The following is a 22,787-nucleotide window of genomic DNA, read 5'->3' on the forward strand; positions in this document are numbered from 1 at the left end:
GCTTTTGTGCAAACTATGTTTTCCAGCGCTGGAATATTAACGACCCTGTGAAAACCCTATTGCAGCACGTGTTGAGCTATATAAGATAAATATGTTTGCAGAGAGTACTAAGAGTGGAGTGAGGTACAAACACCTGATCAATTAAACATTTGATACAAATAAACTCCTTATGGAGAAGCAGCTTGAAAAAAGTTAACAATATTCATTTTGAACAAACCAGAAAATGCATTTTATTTAAATAATTTCATAAAAACAAAAAATATGGTAATAGTGCTTAAAAATGTAAAATGAACTATATAGTTGAAACTCTCAAAGTAAAAGCATCATGGCAAGACCTTTTGCAAAATCTTATACTTTCACCCATCCCCAGGAGAATTTAGCACAATATGAAAGGTTCTAAGAGACTGCTCTTTAACAAGTGCACAAGTGTTCCTACTACAATTTACATCAAGTTAGATTTCCATAAAAAAGTCAAAAATATAAGTAAAAACATATTCACATTGCACTGATATTTGAAAGATCTCTCCCCACCCCACCCCCTCCCCCCGCAAGATCTACAAAGCTACTGTAAAGGCGGAATCAGCATCAAGCAGTTGCCATCCCTGCTGATTGAGTCATGTGCAGTGTCTGGAAACAGGTCAGAGTCATGAGTATTCATGAAAATAAAATTGATTAAATTAATCTCAAATTCCATATAATTTTGGTTGAACTTATTTTCTAAAAGTTGGCCATAGTTAATTGAAGACAATTTGAAATTTTATTTATTGGTTTCAAAAAGCAATATTTTTGTAAAGATGCTATGCCACAACTTACTTATAACTGTAGCAGTGATTATTTTGTGGTAAGCACCCAAACGCATTAGTCAAATGAAGCAGGGACCACAAGTACACTCAAGTATTTTAGTATATAGTCAGCAGTCATTTCATCTGAATGTCTACGTACTGAAATATTCAGTAGGGTTTAATGGTAAGTACACATTATTTAAGATAATGCATTCGAGTGAAAATCAAAGAGCATAGTCAAAATATACTGGCTAAGAAAGGGGGAATAAGAGAGCAAATTCTAATTTTCATATTTGATTAGAGAGATCAAGCTGAGTGCCATAGCAAATGTGCAATACTTTATTTAAAATTAACTCTCAAGTCACCAAGTTGTTACATGATCAGTACCATGGTTCCTACATATAACACCATACAGCTGGATAAACCACATCCAACCATCCCCAAAGATTCAGAACTATAAAGGCATTTCTGGCAAAACACAACAACTTTCCAAAGAAAGAGTCCTAATGGACAGGACGCTGGCTTTTGTTTTTCATCTGCCTCTTATATATTAGATAGTTTAATTTACATGACACGTTATGAGATTGCATGTGGCTGTAGAGGGAGCAGCATGCTTTTTAAAGGTAGCAAGTTCTGTGAAAGACAGGTTGAAGTTGTTCAAACCCATTCAAAAACGCTAGGCTTAATTTCTTAGTGGGAATGCTGAAAATTAAATATTTTGTAACCTTTCACAGTGCCCCAATCCATCACACTTCATTTTTAACCAGCCAACTGAGTAATAACTCAGTAGATAGCAAAAGCTAATCAATCCACGACTATGACAAGTGACTTGAAACTGCCAGAGACAACCAGCTTCTGACATGTACTGACATGAACTGCTGGGATGCATCAAATTTAGTAATATCAGAACTGCAGTTCGGATAATATGGAGTCATTTAAAACAGAAAATTCAAACTAAAATCAGAAACAGCTCAAAACCACCTTGTTCCAAAAAGGCATGGAAGTTTTGTGTAGGGAAGAAACATTATTGCATATAATTTCCACAGAAGGAAAACGGACCAAGGGTATACTGTAGGTATAAAATTGTTCCATGCTTCTTGTACATTGGGAAAACCAAGAAGAAACTAATCTAACTGCAGAACACCATGGCGCACAACATCACTATCAGCACAATTTTGCTGATTGGGCACTATGCTGTAGTGCCTTTCACAATCCATCATGGACAAACCAGCAGACTGCATATACTTTGCAGTTGAAAAGTTTAAAAGCAGCCTCCAGACACTTGCAGCTACTATTTTTTTTGCAGGTAAAAAGCTGTTTATTGTTTTCACAAAGGCTGTATAAAAAATAACCATCCATGCCATTTCCCACCCAAAATACTGTTGAGATTCAGCTCCATTGGTGCAGCCACAGTACATGTGAAAGTTCAACTCCCCAGCTCAACAGCATGACTTTGCAGAGTGGTTCTGGGATGCTGCTCTCGCAGCTGCAAGAAAAGAGTTAGACACGTGGTTCAGAAAGTATCAAAATTCTAGGTTCCTGGTGTTGCTTCATCAGAACTAGGAGTCCTGTCGTTGCTGGAGACGTCTTTCAGCTGCAGCTGCCAAGGTTCGACGCCGCAAAGTAATAGAGTCTGCGTTGAGAGGTGGCCCAGAGGATACGCCCCCATTAGATAAATTGTCTGCTTCGTTCTGGTTCTTATTTACGTACCGTCTGTGAGAGAATAAATTTACAGACTGTTATAATAAGCAAACATTTCTATAATCTCCCTCCTACTGTGGATACTTGTACACTAGTACCCCTTTCCAGATACGCAGCTGGTCTGATTTCTAAATTTGACGTGCTCATATATATGATCAAGGCAGTATAGAGCTGGATCACTAGGCACTGCCAGGGAGTATGACAGCACTCCATTGAGCCAATGAAATAAGAACACCATTTTATTTCCAATTCACCTTCAATAGCATGTGAGAACTAATTCTTTAATAAAAATTATAATATTGTCCATGCTAAAGGTCACAGGAAATCACATGATAGTGAGCTTCTCGTCCTAACCAGGTCCATCTATTTACTTTGGCATCAAGGAACTGTTGTAATACTTATGTGCATTTATACCTTTTATTTCAAATCTGTAAACAAATCAATGCTATTGAGGTACATTCTCCCCACTTTCTCCACTCTCACCTGTAAGTACAATATATTACTAACCTATGTTAACAATGGCATGATGAGGCTTATTTTAGAGTTATCCTATGCAAATCATTCTTCTCAAAGCTAATAATTTTCATTGACAACAGGTTATGAAATCTAGAATCAGTAACATGTACAAATTACTTGCTATTTTTCCTACAACAGTGACTACACTTCATGATTACTTATGAGTTGTAACACAGTTTGGCAAGTCCCAAGATCATGAAAGTTGTTATGTAACATTAAGAGATTAATTATTTGATACCTTTACTGTTAATTTTATGCAATTATTTCATATGAATCTATACTAGACTCTAAGACATTCCTTAAAACCTACCCCTTTAACCAAGATTTTTGGTCATTAGCCCTAATATTTCCTGACTCAGTGTAAAACTATTTGATAATGCTCGTGAAGTTTTGAGACAATTTACTATATTAAAGGCACTATATAAATACAAGATGTTTATCAATTCTTTTTGTTAATTCATTAGCATACCATTCATTAATGTTACAGAGACTGCCTAGGTATGAATTAAGTTTTGCTCAACAGCCCAGAACTTCAGCCCGCTTTGTGATTTCATCTTTAACTGGTGAAGTAATAGCTTTATTTCTGCTTGTGAACAACTTTGTCCAATTTTTGAATGCAAAAAGACGACACATAGAAAACAGGTCAGAAAGTTGCTTGTTGCATTAAACTGGAATACAGTCAAACTGACTCAAGTCCATGGTGCACATGTTATGCAATTGCTGAACATAAAGATTGAGCTTCATTTAAAAAAAACACTTGTTAATTTATGATGTGACAAATAGCAGGATTAGATGTCCTTTTTGCATGGTTACTGTTCAACAGAGCATTGGTACAATTTAGGGCTGTTTAGTTTGTTACTTTTACAGCCAATTGTTCTTTTATAGCTTGTAGCAAGGCTTTACCTTGAAAATTTTGACAAAAATCTGCCATGTCATTTTATGAAATCTCTCCTTGTAGTTTAGTCCTTGGAGCTCAGTATCAGTTTGATAAATCTACGCTGCATTGCCTCCAAGGCCAATATCTCCTTCTTGAGGTACATTTCCATTCTTATTCTTCTTGATCTGTCTGCAGCCGTTGGCATGGTCAACCATACTATCTTCTTCTATCGCATCTCTCCACTGTTGTCCAGTTTGGTGAGACTGCTCTCAGTTGGTTTTATTCTTACCTACTCAACTGGAATCACCAAAATCACTTGCAATGGCTTCTCTTCCTGCCCCAACACTCCAGTAGCCCCCAAGGATTTATACTTTACCACCCATTATTTCTCACCTATACACTGACCTTCAGTCCCACCTTATTCACATGCATCTCACCACCATCTCTTGAAATTTGTCCACTCTAGCTAAATTATCAGACTCCTTATCTGGCATCCAGTATCAGATAAGCAGAATGGATGTCTAATCCTGCTACCAGCAATGCGCATCTTGTAGATAGTACACACCACAGCCAGTTTGTCGATGATGGAGGGACTGAACATTTGTGGAAGGGATACCAATCAAGCAGGCTGCTTTGTCCTGTCACACTCTCGACTTATGCCTTGTAGATGGTGTGCCACACTGAGGTGTCAGGAGGTGAGTTACCCGCCGCAAGATTCTTAGCTTCTGACCTGCTCTCGTAGCCACATTATTTATAAGCTAATCCAGGTCAGTTTGTAGCCAATGGTAACCTCCAGGATGTTGGTAATGGTGGATTCAGCAGTGGTAATGCCATTGAATGTCATGGGGTGCCGGTTAGATCCTCTCTTGTTAGAGACAGTCATTGCCTAGCACTTGTGTGGCACAAATGTTTTTTGCCACTTGTCAGCCCAAGACTGGATATTATCTAGACCTTGCTGCATTTGAACATGGGACTGTCTCAGTATCTGAGGAGTCACAAATGCTGAACATTATACTATCATCTGCAAACATCCCCACTTCTGACCTTATATTGGAAGGAGATCATTGACAAATCAGCTGAAGATGGTTGGACCTATGACACTACACTGAGGAACTCCTGCAGTGATGTCCTGGAACTTAGATGGTTGACCTCCAACCACAACTATCTTCCTTTGTGTCAGATATGACTCCAACTAGTGGACGGTTTTGCTCCTATTAGGACTCTTTGACGCCATACTTGATCAAGGGCAGTCACTCTCACCTCACCTCTGGAGTTCGTCTCCTTTGTCCAGATCTGAACTAAAGCTGTAATGAGGTCAAGAGCTGAGTGGCCCTGAACATCTGAGAGCAAGTGTCACGTGATAGTGCTTTTGACAACCCGTTCCATCATTTCATTGATGATCAAGAATAGACTCATAGGGCAGTAATTGGCCAGGTTGGATGTTTCTGGTATATAGGACATACCTGGTCAATTTTTCACATTGTACACTGTACTGGAACAGCTTGGCTAGGGGCATGGTTAGATCTGGAGCACAAGTCTCCAGTACTATTGATGGAATATTGTTTAAGCCTACAGCCTTTGCAGTATCCAGTGCTTTCAGCTGTTTGGTAGAATAGAAAAAAAAACTTATCCCACTATCATCTAAGTCATCAACAAATAGGATGACTAGTTGAACAGATCCCTGGAGGACAGTTTTATCCAGAAAATTCAATCAATTTCATAACCAGGTCAATAATTTACTTTCAACATCATGAGCTTTAAGCTTAGCTAACAGTCTATTATGACAGACCATAGCAAACACTTTCTGCAGGTCCATAGAAGTAACATCCTTCGACATTCTCCTCTCCACTGCTTTAGTCTCTTGTTCAAGATATTAAATCAGGTTTGTCAGACATGACCTACTCTTTACAAATCCAAGCTGGTGCTCAAAACAGCTGAAAATATTCAAGGTCTCCAATGACCATCTTATCTTTTCGTAAGGCATTGATGTAATCATATCAATTAAACATGAGGTTAGAACCCAAATTAATATTAACATTTTCAAATTAGGTTCTTTTCCCCCAAAATTGCACAACCCTTTACATGTTGTACAAGCCCTAGACATTCCCGTAGTGAGTGAATATCCTACTTATCAATCGGGTCCTAAACACAAATTTCTCCCACTGCGTAGTAGCCCCTTACCTCCGAGCTTGCAGAAGTAGTTCTTCTTTGCGTTGAATTAACATTCGCTGTCTCTCATCTGCCGACTTTGAGAAGCGACTTCCACGTGCTTCAAAATCTTCAGTCGGAACATCAGTTTGTGGAAATTCACCACCAGCTTCAAATGTCTCTTCCACACTTTGACTAAGTTCAAGGGCTGAACGCTCAATCTGAAGATGTAAAGAAGATGCTGTTACAATCATATACACTGGCATTCAAACTGATTTATAGTAAAACTATAACCATGAAAAGTGCAAAGGAGAGACGATCAAGTTGTTGCAATGGTTAAATTTGCAGAAAACATTAATACACAAGTGTTAGAGTAACTGCAGTTTACACTGTTGTTTTGTTTGAATGCATTGTCAATGAGTTGGATAGGTGAGAGACAATCAGTGCCTTACACTACATGGCAACTTCCCAAATTTGATCAATTATGATGCTAGATGCAGAACAGGGGATCTTCCTCTCTAATGGAGGCCCGATTAAGAAAATTCAATTGAAATAAACAAAGAATGAGTTCAGCAGACTGACCCAAGTGTTAATTATCTACCTTCATATTGTTAGCCTGTTAAGCAAGGAAATATGATACAATTTTAAAGTAGTGATGATTTAACTTTTGAATTAACACTGACCCTACTGGTTTCAATCTGAAGTAACTGCAAACTTAATGAGAATGTAATTAAAACACACCAGAACATTATGTCTAAATTTTAGTGATCTGCAATCAATTACATACATGCAAGACCAGAAAAGTTAGTCCTGTAACAGTAAAACGCTTGTTTAAATGTCATTTTTTATAATAAGGTTTCTGTAGAATGGAAGATATTAGCCTGTGCTGAACAGTAACACAGCAAAGGCACATTGATAATTAAAAATTTCACTTGGTCAATTAGCAATTATATACAAAAGTGGTCTTTGTTGATAGCTAAATGAGATCACATTAGCTCAACAAAAAGAGCTCATTAGTGAGAAAACTGGCTCAATACCTCAGGTAGCTGATAAGGCTCAGGTCCTTATATGAAGTATTCCAAAGAAAGTGGAAAGTAAGATGTTTGATATGGGTATAATCAATAAAGGTATTGTAAAATTATTGATTAGTCTCTACTCTTCAGTTTAAAAATGTAACACAATCACATGTGAACATGACGTGGTCAGGTCACAAAATATTTACAGCACAAAATAAGGCCAAATTGCACACCAGATTAATTCTAGTATTTATGTTAATTACAAGCCTCCTTCCACCCTTCAGTTAATCTCATTAATATGCCTTTCTAATCCTTTTGCCCTCATATGTTTATCTAACTTCCTCAAATACATTTTGCCAGGCTTATGTGTAGGGAAAGCGCATTTCCATTTTTCCCCTCACTCTAGGAGCTTATGAGCAAATTTCACAAAGTTCGGCACAATGTAGAACAAGTTTTTTTTAAATAATGAAGATATGAACAAAACAAACATGCTGAGCAAAATTTAAAGAAATGTGAAATAAATAAACTGATAATTAAAAAAGACTGATTAATAAAAGAGGATCCATTAAAGTGCAAGAAGGTGACATTCCCAAGTTCCGGGTGAACATTCACATACTCTCACTCTGAGTGAGGGTTTGTGTTGGTGTGGTGGGGAGGACAAATGAGGATCCTGATACTGGAAGGGAGTCAGACACTCCCATCTACCCACCCACCACTGGGTACCAAGTCTCTTCACTCACCCAGTCAGGCCCCCAACCATTAGCTAGCACTCTCCTCTAGGGTCCCTCAAATAGTTTCTAGCATCCAATTCTGCTAATCCTAAAATGCTCAACTAATCACCTCCCCCTACCTTCCATCCCCACCGTGCTCTGAGCTAGTTGCTAGAACTCTCCCCAGCATAGGCTCCATCAGTGTTTCTCACCTTTTATTTGTAAGCCTGACAGCAACAGAGAAGAATAGCCTGTGATTGGAGGAGCCTCCCCTTCCAGAATTTTCAACTTCACTTATCAGCATTTTGAACAGTGGCTCCAGGGATAACATTTGGGGGACGCAATCTGGCCCATAGGCCACCAGTTGGTCACACCTGCTTTATGCTACATGGTTCAATTATTCCTTGTGGTCACAATTTCCAGATTCTAGCTGCACTCTGAATAAAGGAAATTATCTTGATTTCAACTTATCAATTATCCCAAAGTGCTCCATCAATTTATCAAAGTCTTCTTTTCTAGAAAAGGTTGGCAGCCCAAGCCTGTTTAAATCTTTGCTGATAGTATAACCTCTCAGTTCTGGTATGATTCTAGTTAATCTCTTCTGCAGTGTCTCTGTGCTTTTTATGACTAAAACCGTTTGTACTTCAAGTGTGGTCTAACCAAGGTTCTATACAGGTTTAGCAATTCTCTACTTCTTTTGTTCCAGAAATTAACCATGAAGCTTTTGTTTTTAAAATGGCCTTATTGAAATGTGTTGCTACTTTACTATTGTGTGTTCCCCAGATTCCTGTTTGCCACACTGGTTAGCACTGCTGCCTCAGTGCCATGGACCCAGGTTCGATTCCTAACTTCGGTCACTGTCTGTGTGGAGTCTGCACATTCTCCATGTATACGTGGGTTTCCTCTGGGTGCTCTGGTTTCCTCCCACAGTCTGAAAGATGTGTTGGTTAGGTGCATTAGCATGCTAAATTCTCCCTCAGTGTACCCGAACAGATACTGGAATGTGGTGACTCGGGATTTTCACAGTAAACATCATTATTTATTATTGCCACAAGCCTACTTGTGGCAATAATAAATAAACTTTAAACTTTATTCAACCCACTTAGACTCTGAAGAGTCAGACTTGAGATGTTAACTCTACCTCTCTCCACAGATATTGTCAGACCTGCTGAGTTTATACAGCATTTTCTGGTTTTAATTTCAGACTTCCAGTACTTTGCTTTTAATTACCCAATTTAGACATTTATTTTTCAAGGGGTGCATGATGTCATCTTCCGACCAAAATGTAGTAAGTCATGCTCATTTATTGCGAATAGCAATTACACATCCATTCTGCATGCTTATTAAAGTCCCCCTGCATTTTGTTACAACACTCCACTGGATTAACTATATCTCCACAAATGTTTTGGAAATCCAAACAGGTTACATCTATTAAGTAGTGTTATTTCAAATAATTCATATATACATCTGCTATTTCTTAATTCCTTTAAATGTGCAGATACAATCCATTCAGAGTGGGATTTTATTTTGACTTAGTTTGACTAGTTTATCAATTATGCCCTTCCCATCTTAATTGTATTTTTTCTAATGTCGAGTTCACCATGTTACTCTCCTTAATTAATTTAGCCTTAATTTTTTTAACATGGTTTGCACTTTTTAAAATGCATTGATCAATACTTCAAATATTTCAAACTGTTTATTCCAGTATTATTTCAGTAAAGCATTTGATAAGGTTCCCCATGGTAAGCTATTGCAGAAGATATGGAGGCATGGGATTGAGGGTGATTTAGCGGTTTGGATCAGAAATTGGCTAGCTGTAAGAAGGCAGAGGGTGGTGATTGATGGGAAATATTCATCCTGGAGTTCAGTTACTAGTGGTGTACCGCAAGGATCTGTTTTGGGGCCACTGCTGTTTGTCATTTTTATAAATGACCTGGATGAGAGATGTAGAAGAGTGGGTTAGTAAATTTGCAGATGACAGTAAAGTCGGTGGAGTTGTGAACAGTTTGGAAGGATGTTGCAGGTTACAGAGGGACATAGATAAGCTGCAGAGCTGGGCTGAGAGGTGGCAAGTGGAGCTTAATGCGGAAAAGTGTGAAGTGATTCACTTTGGAACAGTTCTGGTCACCGCATTATATGAAGAATGTGGAAGCATTAGAAAGGGTGCAGAGGAGATTTACCAGGATGTTGCCTGGTATGGTGGGACTGTCTTGAGGAAAGGCTGAGAGACATGATGCTGTTTTCATTAGAGAGAAGGTGGTTAAGAGGTGACTTACAGGCATATAAGGTGATCAGAGGATTAGATAGGGTGGACAGTGACAGCCTTGGATGGAGATGGCTAGCAAGAGGGGACATAGCTTTAAATTGAGGGGTGATAGATATAGGACCGATGTCACAGGTAGGTTTTTTACTCAGTAGTAAGAGCGTGGAATGCCCTGCCTGCAACAGCAGTTGACTCGCCAACATTAAGGGCATTTAAATGGTCATTGGATAAACATATGGATGATATTAGAATAGTGTAGGTTAGATGGGTTTTAGATTGGTTTCATAGGTCGGCGCAACATCGAGGGCCTGTACTGCACTGTAATGTTCTATGTTCTATTACTCCTGTGTGTCAGTAAATTCTTTCTAGTTCTATTCTCATCCCTGAAAATCAGCTCCCCCCACCTCCTCAATTTATTATTTTGGTCTTTGTCATGTAATTTTGGATCTTTAACTTAAACCCAATAAAGTGTGTGATTGCTACTGCCAGGTGTTCTTCGACAATAAGTTCACTGATCAGTTATGGTTCATTTCTCATAACCAGATCCAGCAATGTTCACTCTCTAGATAACTATCATTCACGACTGGATGTGGAGGACTACAGAGCTTGCACCTGATCCATGGGTTGTGGGATCGCTTGAATGTGTCTACTGCAAGCAAGTAATCCTGTGTTGTGGCTTCACTATAGAACACAGAACACTACAGCACAAACAGGGCCTTCGGCCCACAAGTTGCGCCGATCATATCCATACCTACCAGGCCATAGAACTATCTATAACCCTCAATCCCATTAAATCCCATGTACTCATCCAGAAGTCTTTTAAAAGACCCCAGCAAGTTTGCCTCTACCACCACCAACAGCAGCCAATTCCACTCACTCACCACCCTCCGAGTGAAAAACTTACCCCTGACATCTCCTCTGTACCTGGTTCCCAGCACCTTAAACCTGTGTCCTCTTGTAGCGACCATTTCAGCCCTGGGAAATAGCCTCCGAGAATCCACCCTATCTATACCTCTCAACATTTTATAAACCTCTATCAGGTCACCTCTCAACCTTTGTCTTTCCAGGGAGAAGAAACCTAGCTCCCTCAACCTAAGGCATGCCTCCCAATCCAGGCAACATCCTTGTAAATCTCCTCTGCACCCTCTCAATAGCTTCCACATCCTTCCTGTAGTGAGGCGACCAGAACTGCGCACAGTACTCCAATGGGGTCTGACAAGGGTCTCAAAGTTGCAGCATTTCCTCCTGACTCCTAAACTAAATCCCTTGATTAATGAAGGCCAGTACACCATACGCCTTCTTGACCACATCCTCCACCTGCGAGGCCAATTTAAGAGCCCTATGGACCCGGACCCCAAGGTCCTTCTGCCCCTCAACTCCTACCCTTGACATTGTACTCCTTCATCCCATTGGACCTGCCAAAATGGACCACTACACATTTATCCGCATTGAAGTCCATCTGCCACTTCTCCACCCAGTCTTGCATCCTATCTATGTCACGCTGCAACTTCTGACATCCCTCCACACTAGCCACAACACCACCAACCTTTGTGTCATCGGCAAACTTACTAACCCATCCCTCTACTTCCTCATCCAGGTCATTTATGAAAATGACAAACAGCCAGGGTCCCAGAACAGGTCCCTGGGGCACTCCACTGGTGACTGACCGCCATGCAGAAAAGGACCCATCCACAACCACTCTCTGCCTTCTGCAGGCAAGCCAGTTCTGGATCCACAAGGCCAAAGCCTCTTGGATCCCATGCCCTCTTAGCTTCAAGTAGTCTTGCATGGGGAACCTTGTCAAACGCCTTGCTGAAGTACATGTAAACCACATCCACCGCTCTTCCTTCGTCAATGTGTTCAGTCACATTTTCAAAGAACTCAACTAGGCTCGTAAGGCATGACCTGCCCTTGATAAAGCCGTGCTGACTATTTCTGATAATTCTAAACTTCTCCAAATGCTCATAAATCCTGTCCCTTAGAATCCCCTCCATCAATTTACCAACCACTGAGGTCAGACTCACCGGTCGGTAATTTCCCGGGCTATCCCTGTTCCCTTTCTTGAAAATTGGAACCACATCTGCAATACTCCAAAACCTCTCCCGTCTCCATCGACGATGCAAAGATCATTGTCAGGGGCTCTGCAATCACTTCCCTCACCTCCCACAGTTACCTGGGTACATCCTATCCGGTCCCGGCGACTTATCTCGATAGAATTTAGGAGTTCCAATACATCCTCTTTCTTAACGTCCACATACTCAATCTTTTCAGTCCACCGCAAACCTGCAGTATAACCTCCCAGATCACTTTCCACCGTGAATACCAAGGCGAAGTACTCATTAAGCACCTCTGCCATTTCTTCCGGTTCCACACAGAACTTTTCCCCCTTCGCCTTTTATAGGTCCTATCCCTTCACTTCTCATCCTTTTACTCTTCACATATTTGTAGAACACCTTGGGATTCTCCTTAATCTTACCCGCCAAGGCCTTCTCATGACCCCTTCTGGCTCTCCTAATTTCCTTTTTAAGCTCCTTTCTACAAACCGTATATTCCTCTAAATCCTTAGCATTTCCTAACTCTCTGAACCTTTTGTACGCCTTTCGTTTCTTCCTGACTAGGTTCATCACAAACTTAGTGCACCACGGTTCCCACGACCTATCAAAACCTCCCTGTCTCATCGGAACGTTGTCGCACAGAGCTCCAGACAAACATGCCTTGAAAATCCACCACATTCCTTCAGTACTTTTCCCCAAGAACACCTTCCAGTTTACTCGTCCAATTTTCTGCCTGATGTCTTCATATTTCCCCTTACTCCAGATAAACACCTTCCTAGTCTGCCTGATCCTATCTCTTCCCAATGCTATCATGAAGGAGATAGAATTATGATCATCACCCCAAGATGCTCTCCCACCAAGAGATCCGACACCTGTCCTGGTTCATTAGCCAGCACCAGGTCAAGTACAGCCTCTCCTCTTGTAGGCTTATCCACGTACTGTGTCAGGAAACCCTCCTGAACACAGCTAACAAACTCCTTCCCATCCAAACCCCTTACCCTAGGGATATTCCAGTCGATGTTTGGGAAATTGAAGTCTCCCATCACGACAACTCTGTTATTACTACACCTCTCTAGGATCTGTTGCTTATCTGCACCTCAACTTCCCTGTCACTATTGGGCGGCCTACAGAAAACACCCAGCAAAGTTATTGATCCCTTGCTGTTCCTAACTTCCACCCACAGAGACTCCGTAGACAGTCCCTCCACGGCATCCTTCTCTACAGCCGTGACACTGGCCCTGATCAACAGTGCCACTCCGCCACCTCTTTTGCCTCCATCCCTGTCCTTCCTGAAACATCTGAATCCCAGCACCTGAAGTACCCAGTCCCGTCCCTGAGACATCCAAGTCTCTGTAATGGCCACCACATCACATTCCCAAACAGCAATCCACACCTTAAGCTCATCCACTTTATTCACTACACTCCTGGCGTTAAAATAGACACACCTCAGACCCTTGGTCTGGGCGCCTCCCTTCTCCATCGCCCGTCCAACCTCCCTCTCATACTGTCTACAGTCCTTCACTACTTGGGAGCTAACCTCCTCGCTCTGTCATCTCATCTCAATTCCCTCCCCCCAACCTCTCTAGTTTAAAGTCCCCCCAGTAGCCCTAGCCAACCTTCCCGCCAAGATATTGGTCCCCCTCGGATTCAAGTGCCACCCATCTTTATTGTACAGGTCACACCTGCCCCTAAAGAGGTCACAATGATCCAGGAACCGGAATCCCTGCCTCAATCCCTCAGCCATGCATTCACCCACCACCTCATTCCATTCCTGCTCTCTCCCACAGTGCAGGCAGCAATCCCAAGATTACTAGCTTCATGTTCCTCTTTCTCAGCTGTCTACCTAATTCCTTATAATCCCTTTTCATGACCCCTTCCGTCTTCCTCCTATGTCAGCGGTACCTATATGTACCACGACCTCCGGCTCCTCACCCTCCCCTTTCAGGATGTCTGGGACGCGTCCAGAGACATCCCGGATCCCAGCACCAGGGAGGCAAACCACCACCCACGACTCCCGTCTGTGTCCGCAAAAACGCCTGTATGCCAAAATCTTTAAGGGATACCTGGTGCTACTCCTGACATGCTGTCCTGCACCATTCTCTGAACCACAGTTGGTCCCCCAGCTTGATGGTAATGAGTGGCACAGTGGTGAAGAAGTTACCTAACTGCAAAATAGACTATTATTGAAATGGTAAAAAAATTGCAGCCTGCTACTGTGCAGAGGGGCCTGGGTGTCCTTGTGCACGAATCACAAAAAGTTGGTTTGCAGGTGTAGCAGGTAATTAAGGGAGCAAATGGAATTTTGTCCTTCACTGCTAGATGGATGGAGTTTAAAAACAGCGAGGTTATGTTGCAGCTGTATAAAGGTGCTGGTGAAGCCACACCTTGAGTACTGTGCACAGTTTTGGTATCCTTGAGAAAAGATACACTGGCACTGGAGAGGTTTCAGAGGAGATTCACTGAGGAGTTTCACTAGGTTGATTCCAGAGTTGAAAGGGTTGGCTTGTGAGGAGACTACATTCATGAGAATTTAGAAAAGTGAGGGGGGGGGGGGGGGGGGGGGGGGGGGGGGCAGACCTTATAGAAACATATAAGATTATGAAGGGAATAGATAAGATAGAAGCAGGGAGGTTGTTTCCACTGGCAGCTAACACCAGAACTAGGAGGTATAGCCTCAAAATAAGGGAGAGCAGATTTAGGACTGACTTGAGGAGAAACTTCTTCACCCAAAGGATTATGAATCTGTGGAATTCCCTGCCCAGTGAACAAATGAAGCTACCCTGCTGAATGTTTTTAAGGCAAAGATAGACAGATTTTTGATCAGTAAAGCAATTAAGGGTAATGGTGAGCAGGTGGGTAAGTAGAGCTGAGTCCACAAAAATATCAGCCATGATCGTATTGAAAGGCGGAGGAGGCTTGAGAGGCCAAATGGCCTATTCTGCTCCGAATTTTATGTTCAAGCTACTCAATTGTATCAACTCACTGCAAAGTCAAAAATAAATGAAACCAGACAGAGCATTTGGTATCTGCGAGGCAACAATGGCACACCCAGCCCTTTCGACAGTGCAAAGTCCTCCTTACTAACAACCTTGGGGCTTGAGAGAAAATTGGGAGACCTTGTCCCACGTTAGTCAAGCAACAGCCTGACAGTCATACTCTCAGAATCATACTTTACAAGCAAAGTCCCACCACTACCGTCTTCCCTGGTTATGTGCTGTTGCACCAATAGGTCCTGCCTCTGGTGGGAATGACAGCAATATACAGTCAGGGGGGAGTCACTCTGGGAGTTCTAAGCACTGATCCCAGACTATCATAGAATCCTACAGTGCAAAAGGAGGCCATTCGGCTCATCGGGTCCACACCGACCACAGTCCCGCCCAGGCCCTATCCCCGTAACCCGATACATTTACCCTAGCTAGTCCCCCTAACATTAAGGGGCAATTTAGCATGGCCAATCACCTAACCCGCAAATCTTGGACTGTGGGAGGAAACCAGAGCACCCACAGGAAACCCACACAAACACGGGGAGAATGTGCAAACTCCACACAGTCACCCAAGCCAGGGATCAAACCTGGGTCCCTAGCGCAGTGAGGCAGCAGTACTAACCTCTTCGCCACTGTGCCTCTCATTACCATCAAGCTGGGGGACCAACTGTGATTCAAAGAACAGTGCAGGATGGCATGTCAGGAGTAGCACCAGGTATTCCTTAAAAAAGATGTCAGTATAGTGAAGCCACAACACAGGACTACTTGCATGCAATAGACAAAGTCAAGCGATCCCACAACCCATGGATCAGGTGCAAGTTCTGCAGTCCTCCACATCCAGTCATGAATGACAGAGGACAATTAAACAAATCAGAGGAGATGGCTCCACCAATTTCCCTGCCCTCAAATGATGGGAGAATACCACAGTGCAAAAAACGAGGCTAAGGCTTCACCATCTTCAGCCAGAAATACTGAGTGGATGATCCATCTAAACGTCCTCCTAAAGTCTCCTGCATCATAGTTTTCAGTCAATTTGAACGAGTCTATGTGAAATCAATAAACGGCTGAAGTTCTGGATACTACAAAGGCTATGGAACTTGACAACATCCTGGCAATAGTACTGAAAACTTGTTCTCTAGAACTTGCCATGCCCCTAGGCAAGCTGTTCCAGTATAGCTCCAATACTGCCATTTACTGGGAATGTGGAAAATTGCCCATGTCTGTTCTGCTCACATCAAGTAGGATAAGTTCAATATGAATGAGTGGAAGCATTTCCAACTCAATGAAAGAGTATATTAGAAATAAGAAATAGAAGCAGGGTGGAACTTCTGCAAGGTGGCTTTTTGAACAAGATTGTACTTTTTGGTAGTGAAATCATGTAAATCTGAATTAATGATTTGTAAAACAACATTTAATAGGAAGTAAATATTTAACATTCTATACAAAATAACATTCATCTGAACTCACGGTTGTGCTGAGCTTTACACTACAAATTAAAGCAGGGTGCTTTGAAAAGAATTGCTAAAGCACTTTAGAAATTCAGGATTTATTTTTGGAGGGCCTTAGACAGCTGATAAGCATAAGATTTGCAAGAGGGGATATCTTCTATTGACAACTGCCATGTTACGTTTCAAAAGGTAAAATTAATAAAACCCAAGGGAACTAAATTTTTAATTACTTATTTACAGCTTGGGTTAAACAGACCATGCCTGTGCCAATAAAGACTCAGAGCGGCAATTTCAAAAAATGATTCTACGTTACGTCAGCCTATTACATGTTTAAGTTTGTTTAATAGTGTCACAGGTAGGCTGACATTAACACTGCAAAGTTACTCTGAAAATCCCCTAGCTGCCAGACTCCAGTGCCTGTTCGGGTACACAGAGGGAGAATTTAGCACAGCAATTCACCTAACCAGCACATCCTTCGGACTGTTAGAGAGCTCCATATTTTAAATCTGTTGCAGATTTGTTCTTGGGTGCACTTAGCCAATGTGCTCTAAAACAATTTGTTCTAACTAGTTGTGGATTGGTCTAGCTATGTACGCAGCAGCTAAAAGCTTATGGTTCGACTTCCTGTACAAGGGTAATGAAATTTGGCATGTCAGCCATGACTCTCACCAACCTTTACAGATGCACCATAGGAAGCATTCTTTCTGGTTATATCACAGCTTGGTTTGGCACTTGCTCTGCCCAAGACCACAAGAAACTACAAAAGGTCGTTAATGTAGCCCAATTCGTCACACAAACTGACCTCCCATCCAGTGACTCTGTCTACACTTCCTGCTGCCTCAGCAAAGGAGCTAACATAATTAAGGACCACACACACACCCCAGACATTCTCTCTTCCACCTTCTCCCATTGGGAAAAAGATACAAAAGTCTGAGATCACATACCAACCAACTCAAGAACAGCTTCTTCCCTGCTGCTGTCAGACATTTAAATGGAACTACCTTGCATTAAGTTATCTTTCTCTACATCTTAGCTATCACTGTATCACTACATTCTACACTCTTGTTTTCTTCTCTATGAATGGTATGCTTTGTTTGTATAGCGTGCAAGAAGCAATACTTTTCACCGTATACTAATACGTGTGACAATAATAAATCAAATCAAAATCAAAGTAATGTCACTTTCAGGTGATGCGAAATATCCTGCAAGCTGTAGTTAGTTGATGTAAACTCCCCATACAGACACTAATTTTAATATCTTTTGACACGTTAAACTCTGATCAACTTCATGTTGTTTGGATAGCGCTTAATACAACACAAATTATGCAAGGGCAGGAAAATAGCAGCAAGACTGTGGAGACGTCTTGTAAACATATAACTGGATTATCCTAACTTTAGAATACCAACAGAACATCAACTAAAGGAGAGAAATGTCTGAGATTAAAAACGTGATTGGAAGAAGTTGAGACACTGTTTCACAATAGATTGTTTGAGGCTAATGGGCTGCTGAAGCTTTGCAACTAGTAAACAGGAATCTTTGTAGACATTGAACAGTTTAAGGTTCAATCATACGCTAAGGATGCCTGATCACAACTACTTGCAATTGCAAAAATAAAGTGGATTTTTTAAAAATATTGGAATACTAAGATAGAAGATTAAGATTGCACAATGCAGGTGCCACCAAGGCTGAAAATTACAACAAAAAGGTAATTTAGCTAGTTCTGGGTAACATCAAGCTTAGCTTTTAGAGGCCTGAGAATTGCATGTCAGAGACAAGACAAGAATGGGAGTATTTGATGTCCAGTTTTGACAGTCTTTTTCTTTCACATGACAAAGTTATTTGATGAAAATCCAGGAGTTTCAAAAGGTAATTCCATTACTAATATTGTGAAAAGCCAGTCAGCAAGGGCAAGTCTTGTAAAAGAATATATGAAACATAGTGGGATCCAGGATATAGAATGAGGGAAGAACAACATTGTACGAGGTGGCATTTCTGAAATTTTGAAGAAACACTGACCATTAGAGGAGAATTAAAGAGACCATGGCCTCATGCGTCAAAAACAGACTTTCATTATATCCTCCAGTTGTCATAAGATGCTCGAAGAGTTTCCTCCTCCAGAGGAGCAATATTCCAAATCTCATAACCAAGATGTACTACAAAATGCGATTTACCTGCTGTTCACTGTTTGAATTGCCTGAATGACCATCATTCTCTTCCACAGCTGGACCATTCAGTGCTGGTCTACTTTCTTGACGCTTTTGAAATGCATTGAAGGGAACAGTGAGATGAGCAATGAACAACAGAAATTCAAATTAATATTTTAAATAAATATATATAAAACAAAAAGAACACCAACTTGTTGAGGAAAGGGAACCTGAATTCTTCCTTCCAGTATATTATCAGTGGTGATTTCTATGGAACGAGTTAGCTGTAGATCCTGGAGGACAAGATGATATGGAACCTGGGGAAACATCTCTTGGATTTGATGAGCCTGTAGGTAGAAATGCAATAATCACAATCAAGAAAGGAAACATGTTGTTGTAGCTCTGCCTAATCCCTCACCACTGAGAAATAAATCTACTGCAACAAATTAATACAAATGGAGGATAATAATTGAATAGTATTTCCTTGAACAAGTAAAGCTTGATCACAGGAGGCTTAAAGATAAGAAATAAACAGGCCATTTTTGACAATATTAGGATAAATTCTTCTCCATCTCAGTGGTCATATCACAGGTTTGCTCAAGGTGAAGCTGCTCAACAGCATACCACAGCAAAGAGTCAGTCAGATCCATAATTTAAAACAACACACAAATATTAAAGAAAACAAATATGTACCTTGATGTCCCAACAGCAGGAGTTCAATGCAAAATATGTATCCCAGATTGATTTAAACAGCAACGCAAAGCTTAAACTGAGCAAAAGGTTGACTGGAAGATACCGTTATGTGTACTGATATCTTGGCTTAATATTTTGGATAATAGGCCAATTCTGTGTGCACAATTCTTCCCCTTTAACATCTTTTATAATATTGTAATTAAAATCACAACTCTATGGAATAATTATAATCTTATGGAATCTAGTTGATGTGAAAATGGAAAAGACAAAAAAAAACGCCTCCACACCATAACACACTGCTTAGCTAAGATTGGGAACACCAAAAGGCAGAGAGAGCACCTGCTTCCAGGCCTTTTCTTTTTATTTTTTTGTCACTAGTTCAGTTCTAGTTTTATATTGCTGTCTGCTAAGATGGGAGATGAACGTGGAAGACCTCCTTGAAACAGGATCAGGAATTCATCATGACAGAAATAGCAGCAGCAACAAACCTGACTCTACATTGTAAGCTATTCATACAGCAATCTACTCTATATCACTAAGACACCACTGAGACTCTGGGCATGTTACTGACTGCTGCATGAGGAAATAAGTGACATTTTAACAGAATACACTGCGTATTACTGAAAAAAAATACACAATTTTCTGTCTTGTGCTCATCAGGAAAATTGCAAGAATACCATTATCAATGGAAACAACAACTTTACCCTTTATTACAAGAGTGTGAGAATACAGTGTAAGTTGTTGTTTCTCCAGACAATGGCATTCTTGCGATTGTCCTGATAAGTAAAAGACCATTACGCTTTGACAAAATGTCTTCAACAAAATATCACTTTTGTACCACCAAATGAATATTAGTGTGTATTCTCCAATTTGACTTACCATAGCATTGAGCTGAGAATTGTTCACCTGTGCAATACCAAGGATGTTTGTTGTATGCATTACTTCCACTGAGAAACTGGGCAACCAACTGGCAATTCGAGATCCTGGAATGTATCAACAGCAATAATCAGGGTATCAAATTAAATCAGAACTCTGAGGATGTAACAAGCAGGATGGATGAAGGAGAACTGGTAGATGTAGTGAATTTGGGTTCCCAAAAGACATCCAGTAAGGTGTCACAAAGTTACTGCAAGAGAGCTCGTGGTATTGTGATGATCCATTATTAGCAGAGAGGGAGGGAGGATTGGCTAACAAACAGGAGAGAGTCATTTTTAGCTTGGCAAAATGCAGCAAGTGGACTGCCAGAGATCAATTTTGAGACCTCAACCATGACTCGGACAAAGGTAGAAACTGTATTATAGCCACATTTGCTGATCGTACAAAGATACATAGCAAAGCAAGTCATGAGGAGGGTATAAAGTCTGCAAAGCAATATGGATAGGTTAAGTAAGAGTGCAAAAGGAGTATCACATGGGATAATGGGGAGACAGTCCACTTTAGCAGAAGGAATAGAAAAGCAGATTTAAATAGAGAGACTGCAGAATGCTGCAGCAGTGAGAGATCTACGTGCCCTTGTACTAAAATTTAGCATGTAGGTGCAGCACGTAATTCAGAAGGCAAGTAGAATGCTGGCCTTTATTGCAAGGTGGATGAAGTTTAAAAGTAGGGAAGTCTTGCTATAACTGTACAGGACATTGGTGAGACCTCATATGGTGTACTGTGAAGTGTTTTGGTCCCCTTACTTAAGCATAGATATACTTGCATTGTAAGCAGTTCAGAGAAGGATCACTAGACCAATTTTTGGCAAGAAGGGGCTGTTTAATGTTGAACGGTTGTGTAGATTGGACCTTTTCTCATTAGAGATTAGAAGAATGAGAAACAATCTTATTTAAACACAAGATGTTGAGTGGGTTTGATAGGGTAAATGCTGGGAGGATGTTCCCTCGTGGTGGGTATCTAAAACTAGGGGACAGTTTAAAAATAAAGGATCTCCTATCTAAGAGACTAGGAGGAATAATCTTCTCTCAAAGGGCCATTAGTCTTTGAATTCTCCAAGGTAGAGAGCTGTCAAGATGACATCATTGAATATATTCAAGCGCAAGTTAGATACATCTTTGATCCCCAAGGCAGCTGAAGGTTATCAGGGAGCATGCAAGAAAGTGGAGTTAAGGCCATATTTAGATTAGCAGCCATGATCTTCTCGAATAGCAACAATTGGTCTACTCCTGCTCGTATTTCTAGTTATCTTACTCAGTTTTATGCTAACGTTATTTTTATAAAAGTGTAGAATATTTGTATTACACACAAGAAATAGGCAGGAAGTAATATACAAGTTACTGTGATACAAGAAACAAGCTGGGATCCTGAAAGTGACTGAAGGGGTAACAGCACTTATATTTTTAAGCTTAAAGTTTCCATTATGGATGCATGGTGATTTTTAAAAAAACGTTCATGGGACAAGAGCATCGCTGGGAAGGCTAGCATTTATTGCTGACCCTAATTGCTGTCAAAATAATAGTCACCTTCCTCCTTGAACCACTGCAGTTCACATGGTCTACATACATTCAAGGCTTTTGGGGCAGGAATTTGTCCCAGGGAGTGAAGTAATGGTGATATGGTTGCAAATCAAAGGGTGATCTGTAACCCACACCACTGTTCTTCTAGGTGGTGGAGGTCATGGATTTGGAAGGTGCTGTCAATGGAGTCTTAATGAATCACTGTGGTAAATTCTGTAGATGGTACACACTGTTGCCATTATACACTGGTGGAGGGAGTGAATATGGTGGATGGGATGCCAATCATGTGAGCTATTTTGTCTCGATTGCATCAAACTTCTGGAATGTTTGCCGAGCTGCACTCATTTGGGCAAGTGGAGAGTATTCCGTTGCACTCCTGAGTTGGACCTAATAGATGAAGCTTTGGGGTGTCAGGAGGATAGTTACGCAATGCAGAATTCCCAGCCTCTGACCTGCACATTTGGTCATTATTTATCTGGCTGGTCTAGTTAACTTTTCAATATGTATGAAAAATATGCAAGGTGCTGAAGGAGGCATACTTCCATTGCACTTATGAACTCAGGTGTAATAGCTACTTTTCAACTGTTGGTGTTGGTATGTGGTTACCTTGAGTCACAGGGTACCAATCTTTTACTACTGCCAATTGTGAACCCCCTAAAAACACTTGACCCAATCACAATTCCCTGCATAATTTAGATACAGCTCCCACGTCAAGTTACACAGATACAATACCACATATAATCTTGTGTCCTATGCAAGAAACATAAATGGGAACTACAGTGCTCAATTGCAATTGTGAATATTCTTGCAAGACGAAATCCCTTAACTATCTACAGATCATGTTCTTGCCCAGGAAGGAGGAGAAGATTGGGGCAGTCACCTGCTCCTCAGGGCTCTGTCAACATTTCAGGATAGTTGGCAATTCCAATAACATAGGTAGTCCCATCCACCAATTACCTTAAAACAGCATCCAGCTTTCCCTTCACACCTTTAAT

The 22,787-nt window shown here is 41.0% G+C and overlaps 1 protein-coding gene across 1 annotated transcript in view; it reads right to left on the bottom strand.

The window, feature by feature from the left end:
- Positions 1-1,105: 1,105 nt before the first annotated feature.
- The window catches only part of amfra (autocrine motility factor receptor a), a 52,941-nt gene continuing 31,259 nt past the window's right edge, over positions 1,106-22,787 (bottom strand). Inside the window, exons 10-14 of the mRNA XM_080187201.1 lie at positions 20,216-20,319; positions 18,856-18,990; positions 18,671-18,754; positions 6,058-6,245; positions 1,106-2,495 (exon numbers count right to left, since the gene is read on the bottom strand). Coding sequence (XP_080043327.1) covers positions 2,342-2,495; positions 6,058-6,245; positions 18,671-18,754; positions 18,856-18,990; positions 20,216-20,319 — 665 coding nt within the window. The 3' untranslated portion in view covers positions 1,106-2,341. The remainder of the gene's footprint in view (positions 2,496-6,057; positions 6,246-18,670; positions 18,755-18,855; positions 18,991-20,215; positions 20,320-22,787) is intronic.

Source organism: Carcharhinus amblyrhynchos, chromosome 4 (genome assembly GCF_965287045.1).
Source record: "Carcharhinus amblyrhynchos chromosome 4, sCarAmb.v2.hapA, whole genome shotgun sequence".
In the NCBI taxonomy this organism is placed as follows: Eukaryota; Metazoa; Chordata; class Chondrichthyes; order Carcharhiniformes; family Carcharhinidae; genus Carcharhinus; species Carcharhinus amblyrhynchos.